Consider the following 21,206-nt stretch of genomic DNA (forward strand, 5'->3'; position numbering starts at 1 on the left):
GAGTAAAAGCTTGTTGGTAGAGCAAATGTATGGAGTAGAAATTTTCTCAACGAAAAGTGTTTTCGTTGAAAGCTTTTGAAGCATTACAATAAAAATAGGGAAACATATCCCTATTTTGTCCCGTTTCTAAAACAACGTGACTTTTTTTAATTTCGGTTATAGAATTCACAGTCTATTCCACTTTTCTTGTGTGAAACTAGATGCTGTTCGCGATAAATGTGAAAAAAGCGAACATTTATCAAGCTAATAATTAGACCAACACGAAAATTGTGAACAGATCATCACACCCCCTTTACTCTCAAAGCGTTATGTAATTTGTGGACGTTTTCTTATGGAAATTTTCAATTCCTTCATGGACAATTTTTATATTACCATGGACAGTTAGCTTTGCTATCCAATATGACTTAGTCCTGATATTTTTAGACCGATCACAGGAATTCCTGACGAGAAACATGGAAACTTTGAATAATTATTGCAGGCCCATAAAATAACTACCCGTGCGATAACCTAATAGCCAAAGATGACAGCCAAAAATAAGCGCCAGATAGTTGCCAAAGAACAAGAAACCTACATGAACATACCCTATATTCACAATTTTTGAAAATATGGAGGTGTTGCACTATATGCTTAGATAGAATCTGTATTGAGGATATTTTTTTTCATCTAATGAGAGCCTTCGAAAATTATTACATAAGTTATCATTATATTGCAAGGCATAAATAACCTGTAAGATAATACCCACATAAAAACCATTTTGACCCCTCGTAGAGTGAATTATAGATTACTTGGAGCAACACATTCGTTAAAAAGCTTCTCCTTATCGTCTTTGAGGAAAATACACCACACCACCAGCCATGCTCCCCAAATGTTTTTCCTTTGTCAGTTTTCTCCATAGCAAATCATTTGCGTTCATTCTATCGATTTTTCCTCCCGAGCTGTCACTTGACGCATCCAATCCGCACAGAAGTAGCCATTTCAGGTCGTCGTTGATACTAGCTTAGTGCGTTTCCCACTACTCTGTGGGTAAAATCTTAATTTGAATAACGATAGTGCGCCATTTAGTGTGAAAACTCATAGCAGTTTAATTGTGGATCTTTCAGGAAATATTCTTTATTAGTTGAAATGTGCAGTTATTACGCCTTAGCATACCTTCATTGAATTAAGAAGCAGCTGTTTTTAAAGACTAAAAGTTAATCGATCAAACTAATGTAATGCATTTAGGTTCTCCTGAGCAGATATATTTGAAATGAATATTTTGCGTGTTTGATATCTTCTAGAAGTTTTTTGAAACATAGTAGAAGCAAGTTATATAGTGAAGTATATGTGCTTACTATATTAGTTTTTATATGTAGCTTAAAGATGCAATCATACTTAGAAATCACTCCATAAATGGAAACATAATCATAATATACAAAAACTAAAAAAAGTGTTCTCATATCATCAAAACGCCACTATAACAATAAGTGAAACTACAAATTGAACCTCGTCAAGTGAAACCTCGCTTCAATCCGACCATGGTTGACATAATCTGCCTAATTGCCGCAGTGGTAGCGGCAATCGTCGTTACGAACGAGGTCACGGCTCAAAGCTGGTCGGAAGGACTTTCCGCACCGCAGCACTCGATCGTCAAGCGGATGGATCTGGAAACATGCCTGGGTGGGTATAATACCGCAACATCATACCCTGTGCGTGCGTAATGCTTCGCGAGCGAGGGTGACGACCATTTATACATCTTCACCTTTCGAAGCGATGACAATAATTACCCATTCGCTTGATTGATTGATTGATGATCTGTGATTGGTGTTTTGCAGTGCGCTTCGATGTCCACTTGAACACGATCATCCGCACGGAGGAGTCCCGCTCGATGGGAGCCAATTTCCTGGACGATGCCGATGTGAGCTCGCGCGAGCAGTGCCTGCGGCTGTGCTGCGAAACGGAAAAATGCGACGTGTTCGTTTTCGAGGAAAAGGTATTTAACTTGCGAGATAATTGAAAATTCACACTTGTCATAAGACGAGTTCGTGCTATCCCATTTTACTCCAACACTTGATTGTAACTTTAACAGATTCGTATTTCGACCTCAACAATAATGCTGTCTCCAATGTCTCGTGCTTGACACGATTCGCTGTTTTAAAATCTATCATCCGCAAAAGGGGAACTGTTCCGATCTCTCACTGAGCATATATTCATCTCATCGCGAAACAAAGAAATACAGCACCAATTTCGTCGCTTCTTTTTGTCAACATGCGTGCTCACTGCTGAAAAAATCGCAAAAATGAGAAGCAAATCAAATTGATTTACATTGCTTTGTTTTTTTAATGGTATGAATATCGGAGCCATGAGATGAATTCCAGAAGCAGTTCCCCTGTGTGTTAAAAAATATTTTTTTAATTCGTATATGGATAGTTACGAGAAAAATAGCCCATTGTTTAAACATTGTTTATGTTTAAACTATAAAAGGCAAAGTAAGTAAAAGTAATAGACCACAAATTTCTAATTGAAAAGCACAAGCATTATGTTTGTTCATACAATTCTGATCTTTATTTTGTAACTGGAGTGAATATTATCTAGAATGAAGATACCCTTGATTGGAATAGTTCAGCGGTTCTCAACCTTTTTCATAAGTGGTACCCCTATGCATTGCTTGAGGTACCCCTTGTTTATTTAATGAAAATTGAACTGAAGCTTCCTATTTAAAAAAAAATCATCGAGTTACCGACGAAACAATCAAAATTTGGATCTTAGTTTTCGATGGAAAATAAAAATGTTTGATATTCAAAAAAATAGAAATAGCGCCATTGGCCATTACTGTGATATCACGATTTGTAGTGTTCCGTAATAATGTATGTACCAACATAAAACAGTTCAGACAGTACAAAGTAGGGGACCAGGGGGCATTATGAACACCCGGGGCAGATTGGACACCCCCAATATTCTTGTTAATTCAATCATTTTTCTACTTTCAATGCAGCGAACTCTATAATCCTTTCATAAACAACTAATTTATAGCGTAGAAGCCATTATTTTATTTTCTTAGCGCATAAATTTAACAAAAAAGTTAGAATGTCTTCCAAATGGTTAAAAATTATAAGTTTCACCTCCCATAAAATAAGCTTTACTTTACCACAGAAGATGATTTCTCAATTATTGGTCATCCCATAGCAAAATTCTGTTATTTACAGTGCTCTGGCATGCATTTGTGACAAGTTTCCTTGATTTTTACAAAATTTCCAACAGTTTTTAAATTTGTTCACTTGTTGGGGCAAACTGAACACTCTATATGGGGGTAGAACTGACACCTTAAAAATTAAAAACATAACCTCAAACTCATCGAACTTGGCTTCCATATAGTGTTATTTTCGTGTTATTATGGTGCGGAATAATAAATCGCTATAAAAGTTCCAGTACATGACATATAAACCATAGAAGCATATATATATACCATAAAAGTCGCTGAAAGTGCGACAAAAAAAGGAAGTGTTTTGTATAGATTTGGCAATCTCGTTGGCAAGTTGATCGGTACAATCCATTGGAAGGATTGGCGATGCCAATAGAGTGAATAAGAGTATGCATAGATTATGCAATGCTTAAAGTAGAGACGATTGATAGGGGGTCTTGCAATAAGTGTGATGATCCATATAAAAACAATCATATGCTTCATACAAAAAGTTCGACATACATGTATGAGGCCGGCTGAAAGTGGCATATTTTTGCGTTACGTAATCAATCTTCTTCTATTCGTCATGGAATTAATATAGAAAACGACCATATATGACCTCGCTTAAGAAGAGGGAAATAGATTTTTGGATGTTGATGATCCAAACACAATTTTAGGTGTCTCATACAAAATCATGACAGGAAGATGAACAATTGGGTAATATTTATGTTGGATGATCCATAAAATAGGTTACAATGGCATATAATCACAAGTAAGATAATTTTCTTCATATTTTATAAGGGTGTCCATACTGCCCCATGGGGGTGTCCAATCTACCCCGCTACCTTCCCGAGAGTAGTGAAAAATTAACTATTACAAAATCGTCCTATTTGATTGAAATTGCCTTATTTTCAATACGATTCAAAACAGAACTGGTAGTTAACGAGTAATAGTATCATGTAATTGCTAGAAATCCGAATTATACTCAATTTAAATCACCTAAAATTGATTAAAACCTTAGGGTGTCCATATTGCCCCTTGTCCCCCTACTGAGTGAAACTTTGGAATTCTGTACGAAATTTCACGATTTAAAAGAATATTACTAGGTGTCCATTTCTGACACATTTTGAATTTTTTTTGTACTCCAAAATATGATAGAAGTGTTGATAAAAACTAAGTTACTTGGTCTTTTAATTATTTAAATTAACTAAGATTATAGTACTGCGTCGTGTATCTTGAACCTTCCATAACTCAGCGGAAATATGAATTGTTGCAAAACAGATCATGCTATATGTGACTGGATTCAGGAGGAGTCCCGGATTGGACTAGTCATTTTTCATGCCTATATAAAAGTCAAGTATTATTCATAATATTTTTCATTCTTAAGCCGATGTAGCAGAAATCTGATACTGATGCTATGAAATAATAGTTTTAAATTATTTGAAAATGTTGACGTTCTGGTGGTTGAGTGGTAGGTATGCCTGCCTACGAGTGTGCCTGGGATCAATCTCAATCTCCGCTCTTGGTAATTTCGTTTTTTTTTCAACCTCATCTGCGCTCTACTTCTTTAGTACAAAGTGTAATGTGTTACATAATTGACGCATGGTCTCTATAAACTCCAGGACTCCAATTTTTAAGAGAACTTGGGTTAAACTCCTCTTCAATAGTATATCAAAATTAGTGCTCGGTTTATCCCAAACTTCACTGAAGAGAACTAGTTCTTGCCAATTACGAAGTTTTTCTTCTTCTTCTTATTGGCATTACATCCCCACACTGGGACAGAGCCGCCTCGCAGCTTAGTGTTCATTAAGCACTTCCACAGTTATTAACTGCGAGGTTTCTAAGCCAGGTTACCATTTTTGCATTCGTATATCATGAGGCTAGCACGATGATACTTTTATACCCAAGGAAGTCGAGACAATTTCCAATCCGAAAATTGCCTAGACCGGCACCGGGAATCGAACCCAGCCACCCTCAGCATGGTCTTGCTTTGTAGCCGCGCGTCTTACCGCACGGCTAGGGAGGGCCCATACGAAGTAAAAATTATGAATTAGTCAAGATACTGTCGTGCAGGACTTTTTTGACTCTTGGGGCTAATTTGAATTCTTGAATTCCTAAAAAAAAACGTAAAAAATACCAAATTTAAAACAAAAAGTTGCCATCCAACTTATTAGCGCTCGACGGTACTTGTAATGTGCAACTGTACATAATAACTGTGTTAAGTTAAGTTAATACTGATTACAAAGTTCGACTGAAGTAGCTCACCGCATGGACATGAATCCCACTTTGTTTATGCAAAAAAATAGGCTTGATGTATTGATGCTTATCGTCGCTCACACGTAAATATGCTCAACAGAAAGTATTGATCTTGTTATATTTGGCAACTTATTAACAGAATAGGCTGAAAAAATACAGTCGTTGGCGTATTCGAAAAATGTTCCAAATATTAGTATTCTTTGCAATTTTAATAGAACGTCCGCCATTACGCATTTTGGCTCAGGTTCCCCTAAAGATTAGCAAATATACCCCCAGGGGTACATGTACCCCAGGTTGGGAACCGCTGAACAGTGGAATATTTACAAAGCGCGGTCTTTCGTTTGCAAGCTTCAAAATCATTCGACGCTAAGGAAAAAACCCAGATTAATCCACCTAGCAGTGAGGATGCCTTTCTCGTGCATTATAAAATATACTGAAAAATTTCACATTTCACAAAAAGATTATTAGGAGAATAGATTACATTTTTTGGATGATTTTGCATGTTTTTACATTGATTAAAATGCATTGCCACCATTTAAAAAAAAATCGGCTTCGATTTTTTTTATGTAAGTAAACTACGTCTAAGGGGAAGACTCGGATACAGGGTGTAAAATGAAAATTTCAAAAAAAAAATAAAATAAAATATTTCATCTTTGGATGGATTTTTGAGATTTATACAGTATACCCCCGCTGATCCGACAAATGTATGGCCGGACTATCGGGGTTTCTCTCGTTAATCCGACTGTCAAATCCATACAAATGAACCAAAACAAAATCACAGCACAAATTTGAAAACTGACAGCATAATGTGTTTAAATGAGTGTTGATACTTTTCAATCCGGAAAATTCCGAATTAGCGAGATCCGGACTAACGAGTCGTCGAACTAGCGAGGTCCGGATTAGCGGGGAAATACTGTATATCGACTCGGAAACTCTCCACCAATATGCCAGTTGTATTGGATCTTCTGATTATCAACGTTAAACTAGGGCATCGGACCAGCAGCACTTCCTATTCCCGTCCGCAACGTGAATTTCATTACGGCCGTCGTCCATCTCGGTTGGCTTTTGGGCTTTCTTTTTTGTGCGGTGTTCACACCAATTTGGCACAAAAAGTAGAGCCGGAGCAGTGACCGCGGTTGAAAGAAATGCGTAGTGTGTAACGTGTAGTGAATACGTAGTGCATAACAAGTGATATACATACACGCGCAGGGCTTGACGATCCCTCCCCAGCCATCTGCGAGTTGTGGGGCTTGCCTAGGATGTGGTGGGGTTTGGCAGTGGGCCTTGTTAAACCTCTATAAAAAGCTGCATGTATCCGCAAGTAGGCCCCACCAAAGCGACCGTGTGCCGCTCAAAGCGCACAAGCCCAAGTCCTGGTGTTAGGTGGGACGCTAAACAGCCCTGACACGACGGCCCTCCGACGAGACAGGAGGTTTGCGCTGGCCCAATAAGCCGCCTAGAAAACCAATCATTACGAACAATATAAGAGATAAGGCGACTCGATATAATCGGCAAAGACCTAGGCGACGAATACAGGATCACGATTGGAAGCTTGGAACATGGAATTGCAAGTCGCTAGGTTTCGCAGGTTGCGACAGGATGATCTACGATGAATTACATCCCCGCAACTTCGACGTCGTGGCGCTGCAGGAGATTTGCTGGACAGGACAGAAAGTGTGGAAAAGCGGGCATCGAGCGGCTACCTTCTACCAAAGCTGTGGCACCACCAACGAGCTGGGAACCGGCTTCATAGTGCTGGGTAAGATGCGCCAACGCGTGATTGGGTGGCAGCCAATCAACGCAAGGATGTGCAAGCTGAGGATTAAAGGCCGTTTCTTCAACTATAGCATCATCAACGTGCACTGCCCACACGAAGGGAGACCCGACGACGAGAAAGAAGCGTTCTACGCACAGTTGGAGCAGACATACGATGGATGCCCACTGCGGGACGTTAAAATCGTCATCGGTGACATGAACGCACAGGTAGGAAGGGAGGAAATGTATAGACCGGTCATCGGACCGGATAGTCTGCACACCGTATCGAATGACAACGCCCAACGATGCATAAACTTCGCAGCCTCCCGCGGAATGGTAGTCCGAAGCACCTTCTTTCCCCGCAAAACTATCCACAAGGCCACATGGAGATCACCTAACCAAGAAACGGAAAACCAAATCGACCATGTTCTAATCGACGGTAAATTCTTCTCCGACATCACGAACGTCCGCACTTACCGCAGTGCGAATATTGAATCCGACCACTACCTCGTTGCAGTATGCCTGCGCTCAAAACTCTCGACGGTGTACAACACGCGTCGAAGTCGGACGCCGCGGCTTAACATTGGGCGGCTACAAGATGGTAGACTAGCCCAAGAATACGCGCAGCAGCTGGAAGTGGCACTTCCAACGGAAGAGCAGCTAGGCGCAGCGTCTCTTGAAGATGGCTGGAGAGATATTCGATCCGCCATTGGTAGCACCGCAACCGCTGCACTAGGCACGGTGCCCCCGGATCAGAGAAACGACTGGTATGACGGCGAATGTGAACAGTTAGTGGAAGAGAAGAATGCAGCATGGGCGAGATTGCTGCAACACCGCACGAGGGCGAACGAGGCACGATATAAACAGGCGCGGAACAGACAAAACTCGATTTTCCGGAGGAAAAGCGCCAGCAGGAAGATCGAGACCGTGAAGAGACGGAGCAACTGTACCGCGCTAATAACACACGAAAGTTCTATGAGAAGTTAAACCGTTCACGTAAGGGCCACGTGCCACAACCTGATATGTGTAAGGACATAAACGGGAACCTTCTTACGAACGAGCGTGAGGTGATCCAAAGGTGGCGGCAGCACTACGAAGAACACCTGAATGGCGATGTGGCAGACGAAGATGGCGGTATGGTGATGGACCTGGGAGAACGCGCGCAGGACATAATTCTTCCGGCTCCGGATCTCCAGGAAATCCAGAAGGAGATTTTCCGGCTGAAGAACAACAAAGCCCATGGGGTTGACCAACTACCAGGAGAGCTTTTTAAACACGGTGGTGAGGCACTGGCTAGAGCGCTGCACTGGGTCATTACCAAGATTTGGGAGGAGGGAGTTTTGCCGCAGGAGTGGATGGAAGCTGGATTGTAGCAACTACCGCGCAATCACATTGCTGAACGCCGCCTACAAGGTACTCTCCCAAATTTTATGCCGTCGACTAGCACCAACTGCAAGGGAGTTCGTGGGGCAGTACCAGGCGGGTTTTATGGGCGAACGCTCCACCACGGACCAGGTGTTCGCCATTCGCCAAGTACTGCAGAAATGCCGCGAATACAACGTGCCCACACATCATCTATTCATCGACTTCAAAGCCGCATATGATACAATCGATCGGGACCAGCTATGGCAGCTAATGCACGAACACGGTTTTCCGGATAAACTGACACGGTTGATCAAAGCGACGATGGATCGGGTGATGTGCGTAGTTCGAGTTTCAGGGCATTCTCGAGTCCCTTCGAAACCCGCAGAGGGTTACGGCAAGGTGATGGTCTTTCGTGTTTGCTATTCAACATCGCTTTGGAAGGGGTAATACGAAGAGCAGGGATTAACACGAGTGGTACAATTTTCAATAAGTCCGTCCAGCTATTTGGTTTCGCCGACGACATAGATATTATGGCACGTAACTTTGAGAAGATGGAGGAAGCCTACATCAGACTGAAGAGGGAAGCTAAGCGGATCGGACTAGTCATCAACACGTCGAAGACGAAGTACATGATAGGAAGAGGTTCAAGAGAAGAAAATGTGAGCCACCCACCGCGAGTTTGCATCGGTGGTGACGAAATCGAGGTGGTAGAAGAATTTGTGTACTTGGGCTCACTGGTGACTGCCGAAAATGACACCAGCAGAGAAATTCGTAGACGCATAGTGGCTGGAAATCGTACGTACTTTGGACTCCGCAAGACGCTCCGATCGAATAGAGTTCGCCGCCGTACCAAACTGACAATCTACAAAACGCTAATTAGACCGGTAGTCCTCTACGGACACGAGACCTGGACGATGCTCGTGGAGGACCAACGCGCACTTGAGTTTTCGAAAGGAAAGTGCTGCGTACCATCTATGGTGGGGTGCAGATGGCGGACGGTACGTGGAGGAGGCGAATGAACCACGAATTGCACCAGCTGTTGGGAGAACCATCCATCGTTCACACCGCGAAAATCGGACGACTGCGATGGGCCGGGCACGTAGCCAGAATGTCGGACAGTAACCCGGTGAAAATGGTTCTCGACAACGATCCGACGGGCACAAGAAGGCGAGGTGCGCAGCGGGCAAGGTGGATCGATCAGGTGGAAGATGACTTGCGGACCCTCCGTAGACTGCGTGGTTGGCGACGTGTAGCCATGGACCGAGCCGAATAGAGAAGACTCTTATATACCGCACAGGCCACTTCGGCCTTAGTCTGATTAAATAATAAATAATAATTCACGCGCATGTTTGTGCAAGCATAGGATGATCGATTGTAAGCAAGGGCAATGCAATGTGATTATGCGATGAATCTATGACAAAAGGTCGAAAGACAAAAGGTCGAAAGGACAAAAGGTCGAAAGACAGAAGGTCGAAAAGACAAAACGTCGAAAGGCACAGAAGGTCGAAAGGGACAAAAGGTCGAAAAGGACAAAAGGTCGAAAGGGACAAAAGTTTTGTGTATTTCAAAGGAATTTGTGAAATGCATTTAACCCCAAGCAGAAATAGTACACTCATCTCATAAATCAAAGTTGAAGAATGAGCAATTTTCAAAGAAGGAGTAATTACTATGAAATAATATTATGAATAAAACTTGTACAGCGCGAGATAGAGTTGTTCTTAACAGTTGGCAAAAAATTCTTCAATTCTTGGTAAAATTTTTTTCACTATTTTTAACAATTAAATAAAAATCATTCAATGAGTGCAAATAATACATGGATATCTAGGTTTTCTAAATGTCATTTAGATCTGTCAAAACAGTGCACGCCTCAGCCACGCAGACGCGTGCATTGAAAATACACCTGCGTGTATTTGATATGCGGCGTGCGCAATTTTGACAAATCGAAGTGAGATTTAGAAAACTAAAACATCCATCTATTACCTGTACTCACTGAATAAATTTTATTTAATTTTTAAAAATTGTGAAAAATAAAAGAGCAGAGTTTTTTAGGCCAACTTTGGTGCGAGGTTGATTCTCTCCGTTTCAGTTACTTGTCTATTTCGTTTTTTATCCCTTTTGCCTTCCTAATCTTTTGTTTCTTTCGACCTTTTATCCCGTTCGACGTTTTGTCCCGTTCGACGTTTTGTCCTTTCGACCTTTCGTCCCTTCGACCTTTTGTCTTTCGACGTTTTGTCTTTGGACCTTTTGGCCTTTCGACCTTTTGTCTTTCGACCTTTTGTCCCTAACCCTATGCGATAATCGCAATGCAAAGGAACAAGCATGTTCGGTTCAAGGATAACTTATGAAAATGATAAGCCATTTTATGATAAACTGCAAATAAATAATTATATTTTTATTAAGGTACACTTGGGGAAGTGGAAAAGGAAAAATCGATAGTGCATGTTTAAATTAGTGTAAAACCAGTTTAAATGATTTAAATGCGTTCAATCAAAATGGACTATCAACAACAGTCAATTTTGCTCCAACTGTGCGGTAATTCATACCATTTTGGTCACTTGAAATTTATGGAAATAGATTTTAAAATAAGGAGTTGTTTTTCCACTCACCCTAGTAGGATGGGGTAAGTGGAATACCCATGTTACCTTGTCCTTGAATAGTGATGAATAGTTACATATAACTAAAATCAAAACGGTAATTTCTCTGAGTATCTTTTGTTGAATAATTTCATTGGCTTAACGGAATAGGTCCCCAAGGAATTCTCGTAATACCCTAGTAACATTTTGGTTTTATACTGGTTTTATCACACTCTTGTAGAGTAAATTATGGTCTTCAAGAGCGTTATAAAACTTAAAATCTTACTTGGGTAGCTAGTGGAGTGCTTGTTTTGCCTTCTCGAACATTTAGTGTACGTAAAATCTATAGGTTCGCCCCAAAGTTGAACTTTCCATAGGAAAAATGGGGCTTTCAGGGTTATGATCTAATCAACTTAGTTTAACGAATTGAGCTGATGTCTGTGTGTGCCCAAAACACGTACAAAATTATCTCCTATTTTCAAGCACTTGTCCTTAACCAATTTGTATGCACAAAAAATTGCATTCAACGGCAAAACTTGCTATAAATATAAATGAATGTGAATTATGGAGTATATTCACTTAACGGTGCTATTTTTTTCTTTCTCATACATTTTTTCATGTGTAAAACATGTGAAAGGTATTAATACCGATAGGTGGATTAATCAGGCGTTTTCTCATGCACATTAGTCCAATCACTACTGCAATCACAATGATAACAAACAAGAAACATATTAAGATTCACAGCTATCAAAATAAACCCTGGAGGGAAGAAACAAATTGCGTGATCAGAACATTTTCCACTTTCCCCGCAGTGTTTGATACCAGGGGTAAGTGTAAAATCCCTAAATTATTTGCTTTCATGGTAAAAAAACAACTACAAATTAGTTTAATTGTATTGTAATGGTTACCTGTGAATCAAATTCACTGGAAAAAGGGACAATGTGTGCAAATAAGAATTGAGAATTTATTAATGCAAAAATTAACTTCTCGCGAAACTTAAAATGACAGTTCAAGCGTTAACCGTGTTAGTGTATGTATTATACAAGTTTTAATGTAGTATTAGTGTGGACATCAAAGTATATTCTTGCACATTGTTATGGTGTGGTAAAACTATAAAGTATGTACAATTCCAATTTTTCTTACCCCCTATTTCCACTTCCCCCAGTGTACCTTAAGAAATTCGCTCCAAAATTAAAAGGATTCTATCTTGATTCAGGAAATGTGAATGCACTTCAAATATTCTTATGATATGTATCAATCATGGCACGGCAAATGCTAAGTAAAGCGTACCATTGGTACTTCGCGTACCTGAAGGAATAAAATAGACCCCATCTCGCGGTCCTTAGCCTCTTACCAAGCAACTCCTATCCCTACCTCCCCGTGGTGCTGGCCGGGATACGAGCAACCTTAGCAACCTGACAGGGAAGGGGAGTTTGCTCCTCTCTGGAGGTGCACATCTTATTGAGCGTCTGTTCTCCATGTCAGGATCGGCTCACAACAGCGTCTGTTCTCCATGTTAGGGGCGGCTGATCATCGTCCGAGTGCCAGCGAGGGACTCTAAGTGAAACTGTGCACCATGGTCCACCTGAAAAAAAGGAGGAATGGTCCTCCGGAAATTTAGGGGGTTTGGTGTCAGGCCCTGCAAGCCTGCCTTTAAAAAATCATAAGCAACGAACAATCAACAAGAGAGTACGGACCGGAACCATCGGCGAAGACCACTGCGACGAAAAGGGACTAGCGATTGGAAACTCGGTTCGTGGAACTGCAAATCTCTCAACTTCATCGGGAGCACACGCATACTCGCCGATGTGCTCAAGGACCGTGGATTCGGCATCGTAGCGCTGCATGAGGTTTGTTGGAAGGGGTCATACCATCTACCAGCGCTGCGGCAACACACATGAGCTGGGAACAGCTTTCATAGTGATGGGCGATATGCAAAGGTGGTGGCCGATGAACGAGAGAATGTGCAGGTTGAGGATCAAAGGCCGGTTCTTCAACTTCAGCATAATCAACGTCCATAGCCCACACTCCGGAAGCACTGATGATGATAAGGACGCATTCTACGCGCAGCTGGAACGTGAGTACGACAGGACTTGAGGACTGCTGGAATACAGTTAAAGCAGCCATGAACGACGCAGCGGAGAACAACGTCGGGTATATGGGACGAAGTCGACGGAACCATTGGTTCGACGAAGAGTGCAGACAGATTCTGGAGGAGAAGGACGCAGCGCGGGCGGTCACGCTGCAGCAAGGTACCCAGCAGAACGTGAAACGTTATAGACGGAAGCGGCGACAGCAGACCCGCATTTTTTAGGAGAAAAAACGCCGCCTGGAAAAAGTGGAGTGCGAGGAGATGGAACAGCTGTGCCGTTCTCAATAAACACGCAAGTTCTACCAGAAGCTCAAAGCATCCCGCAAAGGCTTCGTGCCGCGAGCTGAAATGTGCCGGGATAAGGATAGGACGAACGTGAGGTGATCGAAAGGTGGAAGCAGCACTACGAGGAACATTTGAATGGCGCTGAAACTACAGGCAGTGAAAGTCAAGGCAGCGGAGGAGATGACCACGTCCAGGCAGCGGAGGAGATGACCACGTTCAGCGGACGATGGAAGCCAACCAGCCCCCAACTTGAGGGAAGTTAAGGATGCCTTTCAACAGCGAATGGCCAATAAATCAGCTGGTAAGGATGGTATCGGAGCTGAGCTCATCAAGATGGGCCCGGAAAGGGTTATATGCCACATCTACAAGAAAGGCGACAAGCTGGAGTGTGAGAACTTTCGAGCGATCACCATCCTTAATGCCGCCTACAAAGAGATATCCCAGATCATCTTCCGGCGTCTGTCACCATTAGTGAATGAGTTCGTGGAAAGTTATCAAGCCGGCTTCGTTGACGGCTGCTCGACAACGGACCAGATCTTTACTGTACGGCAAATCCTTCAAAAATGCTGTGAATACCAGGTCCCAACGCATCATCTGTTCGTTGATTTCATGGCGGCATACGACAGTATAGACCGCGTACTCGGAGCACTCGGAGCACTCGGAGTATTCGATTCTTTGGCGGTGTGCAAGAAGACGGTGTGTGGCGGCGAAGAATGAACCATGAGCTCGCCCAGCTCTACGGCGAACCCAGTATCCAGAAGGTAGCTAAAGCCGGAAGGGTACGATGGGCAGGGCATGTGGCAATAATGCCGGACAGCAACCCTGCAAAGATGGTGTTCGCTTCCGATCCGGCAGGTACGAGACGACGTGGAGCGCAGCGAGCGAGATGGGCAGACCAGGTGCAAAACGACTTGGCGAGCGTGGGGCGTATCCGAGGATGGAGAGATGCGGCCTCGAACCGTGTATTGTGGCGTCAAATTGTTGATTCAGTGTTATCTGTTTAGATGTAGACTAAATAAATGAATGAATGAATGTATCAATAATGCTGGACTTATTGTATACGACTATACTACCGTTATACGCATAACTGTTCCATGTTAAAGGGAATCCCACCAAACATGGGACAAATATGCGTATGACGGCAGTACAGCTTCGGAACGCGGCCATATGAGTTACAATAAATCTATCACCTTCTAGCTCCCGGATCTAAGATTCTTGCAATTATATTAATAAACTGGTTGCACGAATATTGTATCCATAATGCCACTTTCGGACAGTGGGAGTTATATTGTAATAAAATAACACAAACCCCCCCAACCCCTATTCCCGTCCGCAACGTTTACTACTCGGGAGCATCACAACCGAATGACTTGGTGTTTGGTACATCTCGAGCAGCATGTTGTACATAGATCACAGTAGCTTATGTATGACCCGATTTAGTCACTAGGTTGCTGTAACCAGTTTCATTAGACTTGTGCTACTTGTTGATTTCTAGTTGTCGCGATCGGGTTTTATCGACCCGCGCTTCTTTGTCGACTATCTCTTCTCCAACAGCGATGCCTTGACTCAAGGATTGGCCCCGGACTTTGAGAAGAACATCGTGTGACATCATCACTGAGCACTCTCGAAAAATTAGTCGAATTTCTTTTACCGATATCAATCATAGAGTTTTTTGTTTCAAAATAATATTTCTCCATATTTAATAATCATACTCCACTATTTCCATTTATATATTACTACACTTACTAGTGATGTACAAAAAATCAAGATATATACCAAAAAAAATAATGAGAACTAATCAGCGCGTAAAAAATAAAGACGCCGGAAATTACACTATTCTGGGTGTAGAATCTTTTCCAACAAATTCGTCCTAAATATATGCATTTTCTAGTGAATCATGTTTTTAAATTGTATAAATCTCGCTTAACTTTTCAAAAGAAGCTAAGTAACATTTTTTCATAAATTTATTTGAATATTGCAATCAAAAGACCAATACGAAAGCTTTTGTTTGCAGTACTCAAATTAATTCATGAAAAAAAGTTACTTAGGTCATTTTGAAAAGTTAAGTGAGAAATAGTTACATAATGCAATAGAAATTGCACACATTCAGGTGACAATATCGTTTAAATGTATGCTCTTTTTGGCATTCCTTTTATGTACATTGCTTTCGTGTAAATTTCAACAACTTTTTCTATCTTTGTAGTTGGAACGCTTTCGATTAATAAACGTTGTGGACGGAAAAAGAGGGGGGACTGCCCAAAGACGTTTTCTTTTCTTTGAAAATGTAGGCAATTAACCTTTGGATGCATTAACCACACTAAGTCAAATCCAACAGTCGGAATCGCGAAAAGCATCATTACCACATGGGTTTTTAAAGTGAAAAATTTAGGTTATCGTACCGTCGTCGGGGGAGACAATGAGTCAATTGCCCTGGTAGCACAGCTCAGATCGATTTGGTTGCATCAACTCTAATGTGACTGAATTTGAAATTAAATTAAATGAAATGAGCAGAACCGTGCGCGTTCTGAACGGCTAAGAAACTGAAATCACTTCCTACCCTTAAATTGCTGAATGCTGGAATTTATCAAAAATCCTTGAAAAGCCTCGTCATTTTCACTAATGTCTAAAGGTGGGCACCAGAAAATATAAAATGGCTCGATTCAAGAGCACCACTGGCCGATTTCATTGGCCGACGTTGTAATCATCACCCAATTTAGCCACAAAACATCATTTTGTTTCCATGTTTTATTCCACACTTTACACTCATATAAACAGGTCTTCCAACTATTATTATTTCGCTCTTTTTTTCGACTCGGAGCTTTAAAGTTTCGACTAAACGGAGGTTTGTTACACTCATGAGATTCACAACAAAATCAAATCAAGTTAGACAGATAACCTCAGCAAGTTGTTTTATTTCTGTCCGTCATCAAAATCATAAAAAAAAATCATCAACAATACTCTAAGCAACTCTTTGCTTCGTTGTTCTCACTCTTTGTTTACATTTTCTAAAGCTTAACTCCAATCAACCACTGATCTGGGAATGTAGTCATGGATAAAGCTTATAAGGCTCTAGAACATCAATCTTGCATCAGAATAAAAAAAAATCGTCAACAATACTTTACGCATTTCTTTGCTTCCTTGTTCTCATTATTTTTTACATTTTCTAACACTGAACTCCAATCAACCACTGATCTCGGAATGCAATCATGGATAGGGCTTACCAGGCTCTAGAACACCAATCTTGCATCAAAATCAGAAAAAAATCATCAACAATAATTTACGCAACTCTTTTTTCCTTGTTCTCACTCTTTGTTTACATTTCCTAACACTGAACTGCAATCAACCACTGATCTCAGAATGCAGTCATAGATAGAGCTTACCAGGCTCTAGAACATCAATCTTGCATCAAAATCAGAAAAAAGAAATCATCGACAATACTCTACGCAACTCTTTGCTTCCTTGTTCTCACTCTTTGTTTACATTTCCTAACACTGAACTGCAATCAACCACTGATCTCGGAATGCAGTCATGGATAGAGCTTACCAGGCTCTAGAACATCAATCTTGCATCAAAATCACGAAAAAAAATTATCAACAATACTCTACGCAACTCTTTGCTTCCTTGTTCTGTCTCTTTGTTTACATTTTCTTACACTGAACTCCAATCAACCACTGATCTCGGAATGCAGTCATGGACAGGCCTTACCAGGCTCTAGAACATCAATCAAAATCAGAAAAAAGCATTAACAATTTTCTACGCAACTCTTTGCTTACTTGTTCTCACTAAAAGTTTGCACCCTCAGAAGAATAATTGTTTCATAGATACCCTCTCAGGGGAATGATTGATGACCCTATCAGGGATTCCTTCTCAGAGGAATGATTGTTTCAAATACCCTCTCAGAGGAATTATTGTCTCGGATACCCTCTCAGGGGAATGATTTTTTACCCTATCAGGGATTCCCTCTCAGAGGAATTATTGTTTCACAGATACCCTCCCCAAGCAGCACACATATTGTAGAGAAGTTGCAGTAACCCATATGCAACCATATTTGGTTACATTTAAATTGCTGCGACCAAATCAGTGTGAGTTGTGCTACTTGGGTCTCAGGAGAATGATTGGTTACCCTATCAGGGATTCCCTCTCAGAGGAAATATTGTCTCGGATACCCTCTCAGGGGAATGATTTTTTACCCTATCAGGGATTCCCTCTCAGAGGAATTTTTGTCTCGGATACCTCAGGGGAATGATTGTTTACCCTATCAGGGATTCACTCTCAGGAAAATGATTGATATCCCAAAGGAATGTTTGTTTCAAATAGCCTCTCAGGGGAATGATTGTTTGCCCTATCTGGGACTCACTCTGTATTCATAACATTAAAAGTAAATTCACACACTTCCCAAAATAAATGATTACAAATGTTCCAATTATTGTATTTTTTTCGATTATCATAAAAGCGCCTTTACTTGTTCACTATTCCATAAATATCTGACATATTGTTTACTTCTTTTCGGATTTTGCTTTTTAAATCATATATTTTGTGGTTTTCTTTAAATAATTGTGATCTCACCTGTTTCCTGTGTCGCGAAACGTAAATTTATTTATTTTTTTTTTTAGCGGTGCGAATTTGATGCCAAAAAACTTTTTTTTTAGTGTCATGAATTTTACTTCCCCTTCGTTTTCTGGGTCAAACGTGCTCGATTCGCTGCAGCTCCGAAGCCAACTTACTCCCGCGAATACCATCACAAAACTGAATGTATATGCCCTCTTATTCAATCTACATACCTTGTCATACCCGTCTCAATCACCAAATAAATTTCTGGATTTATCTCCGAATTAATTTCCGAAGGATTTTCTGGAGAAAATTCCGAAAGAATTATTGATGAAACGTCCAAAGAAGTTCTTGGAGAAATTTAAGAATGTCGGAAATCCTTCAGGGGTTCCTTTGATAATTTCGTTGGAATCACGAAATGAAACGGCCGAACTTGGGCTGAAAATCTCGTAAATAAAGATAATTCAATAAGTTCAATTTCGTTTGAAAACCACTGGAATTTTGTCCCAGAATTGTGGAATGAATTTTTGGAGCAATTCCGGAGTAATTACTGAAAAAAATTCCGAGGGAATGGACTTTTGGGTGGTATCCGAAGGAATTACTGAAAAAAATTCAAAAGAGTTCTTGTAGGAATTTCTGAAATTAATCTTTGAATTTTCTGGAAAATCGTGGAGGTATTTCCTAACGAACTATTTATGATATTAGGTCAATAACCACATGATAGAGAAGTTTAATAAACATTTAAATACCAACTTGAAGAAAGAGGTAGGTTAAATATATAGCTTAATTGTTAAACCTTTTTCTTGCAGAAAATAAATGTAAATAATCAGTAACAATATGTTCAGATTGAACTTGTAGGGTATCATCCTCTAAGATAACTTTATGAGAAATTCAGCATTAATTTCTCTTCTACTCTTTCATTCCAGAACCAGGGTACATGTTTTTTGTTCCAGTGCGGCCCTTCGAACGATTTCCACTGCAAATTCACACATCATGCCAACTATACGAGCGCGGTACTTAAAATTCCTTCAGTGGACCAACCACCACCTCCCCTCGTTTCGCAAATCCATTCTCTTGTGCAGCCACCAGCTTCACCACAGTTGTCCGTTATCGTGCCCCAACTAACACAGCATGAACGGGAATTGGTTAACCTCAAGGCACCGAAGACACCTCTGAGAAGGTCGCTGTTAAATAATTTAACGGAAAATGAAAAACAATCAGAACTTTTTTCTATTACAGTGAGCAAACGACCACGGCTTCATTGCCTCCACTCGGCGTTCAACTGGGGCAGCTGCCCACAACAACTCCAAAACCTTCGTCGTCAAGTCAGTGTGGTCACTACGAATTCCCATGCCACTCGGGAGAATGCATTGCGATTTACAATGCGTGCGACGGTATTCCACAATGCGCAGATGGCAGTGATGAAGGACCTGAATGTCCCAGACCTCCACCGATCAAACCGTACCAGCAATCCCAAATTCAGCAACAACAACAACCTTCGCGCATCTCCACAAATCAAATGAACGACATGTCTCAAACGAAGGCTATAATATCACAAGTTTTTCAACCAGATCTTCAACAGCAACAGTTAAGAGGTCTGCAAGAACAACAGAAGCTTCGTAACCAGATGCCACATAACCGAGAGGATCCCATGACAGCTCCGAAAGCATGGTCTCGTCCTGTAGCTGACACCCAGAGTAACTATATTGGTATGAAACATTTTTTAAGATTTGTTTCGGGTGAAACAGTTATCAAAGTTCTTTTGTAGATTCATCAGACAGTCGAATCTTTAGTCACAAGGGTGGCCTTCAGCTATCATCCAATAACATCGGTGGTCCCCAGTATCAATTTCCTGAAACCAGCTACGTTCCCAATATACCCCGCAATAATCCTTACATGCCCATACCAGATAATTATCAATCTGCTTCACAGTGGAACGACCCTCGTATGTCTCCACCTCAACGTCCAATATGGCCTCAAAACCAGCTTCCTCAGGAACAGTACGTTCAACCGCCGCCTCAACATCAACAGGACACCAACCAACCCCAACCGATTCAACCGATTCCTTCAAACCCCCAATCTCCCTTATCTCAAACCCCAGCCCAGCCCCAACCGGCAGCAACACCGATATCCCCCGAGCCAAAATCCCCCACTCTTAACAGTGACACAGCGAAGAACTCCGACAGCCACAAAGCCGGAAAGTCCTCCGAAGAATACGAATCTTATGACGAACAGCAGTATCCGGAAAAGTCTTCCAACGAGGAGCAGGAGGAGGATAAACCCGAACCACATCAGCCTAAAAAGAAGCCACGAAAGCACCATCATCAACACCAACACGACGAGGAACACAAGAAGCATAAATCGAAGACAGCCAAGAAGGACAAGGCTCTGCACGGAGCGGAAGAACATATGCCTCCGGTGCACGAACATCTAAAAATGCTACGCAACGATCTGGAGATTGAGTTTGCCGACCACGACGGGGCAGCAGAAAGGCCTGGCGGAGCAGTGCTCTCGTTAACGTTGGGTATGGTTGTTGAAATATTTAAATTATTTGGAAATTATTCACATGATGCGTCTGTTTAGGTGCCATATTGACAGCAGCGTTGGCCATACTGATCGGGTGCAGGATGAAGGTTGCCCGGAGGAGAATCCGAAGACAGGGCAAAGGATCGTACGCGCACGATGCCGATTTCCTCGTGAACGGGATGTATCTTTAGGACGCGTAGATGCCCACTGAAGGGCTGACCTATTTAAGCTAGATTAGATTAGGTGTTTTCGTTTTCATCTTCATTTGCCAATAGGATTAGTACCTCGGAACACCGAAGCATTAACTTGGAGAGCAGTCTTCAGAAAACTCGTTTTGTTTCATTTGATCCAGCCATGTTTAAGGAAGACTTTCGTTTGATAAAATAGAGTTGAACTCCCACCAACTACAGTATTTCACTTGTTTTGAATCCGAAAAAAACTTACAATTAGGTGATTTGTCAATCGCAGCTCCGGCTCTTTGGTATTCGGTTTTCTTTCGATAAGGAACTTTCCTATGATGATCGTACACTTCGTGTTAGCCGAAGCAAAACTGAATATAATGTCTTGTTACAGGTCGCTCGTTCTTGGGCCGCCAGTCTCCCTGCACGCCAGCCGCACGCGCATCTCGATTCCACACAGACAGCGAGTA

General features: G+C 41.5%; 1 protein-coding gene across 2 annotated transcripts; it reads left to right on the forward strand.

Annotated features, from left to right (window-relative positions):
* The first annotated feature begins 968 nt into the window (after window positions 1-968).
* LOC134213673 (DNA translocase FtsK) lies at window positions 969-20,961 on the forward strand. 2 transcript variants are annotated; one of them, XM_062692940.1, is made up of 7 exons: window positions 969-1,656; window positions 1,812-1,969; window positions 18,958-19,211; window positions 19,271-19,740; window positions 19,800-20,555; window positions 20,615-20,753; window positions 20,787-20,961. In XM_062692940.1, exons 1-6 carry the CDS (start codon window positions 1,515-1,517, stop codon window positions 20,746-20,748), a joined length of 1,914 nt encoding a protein of 637 aa, XP_062548924.1. In that variant the 5' UTR covers window positions 969-1,514; the 3' UTR covers window positions 20,749-20,753; window positions 20,787-20,961. The 2 variants fall into 2 exon arrangements, with proteins under 2 accessions (XP_062548924.1, XP_062548923.1); XM_062692939.1 differs by having other exon boundaries at window positions 969-1,208; window positions 1,353-1,656; window positions 20,615-20,961.
* The last annotated feature ends 245 nt before the right edge of the window (window positions 20,962-21,206 follow it).

This window comes from Armigeres subalbatus, chromosome 2, assembly GCF_024139115.2.
Source record: "Armigeres subalbatus isolate Guangzhou_Male chromosome 2, GZ_Asu_2, whole genome shotgun sequence".
Lineage (NCBI taxonomy): Eukaryota > Metazoa > Arthropoda > Insecta > Diptera > Culicidae > Armigeres > Armigeres subalbatus.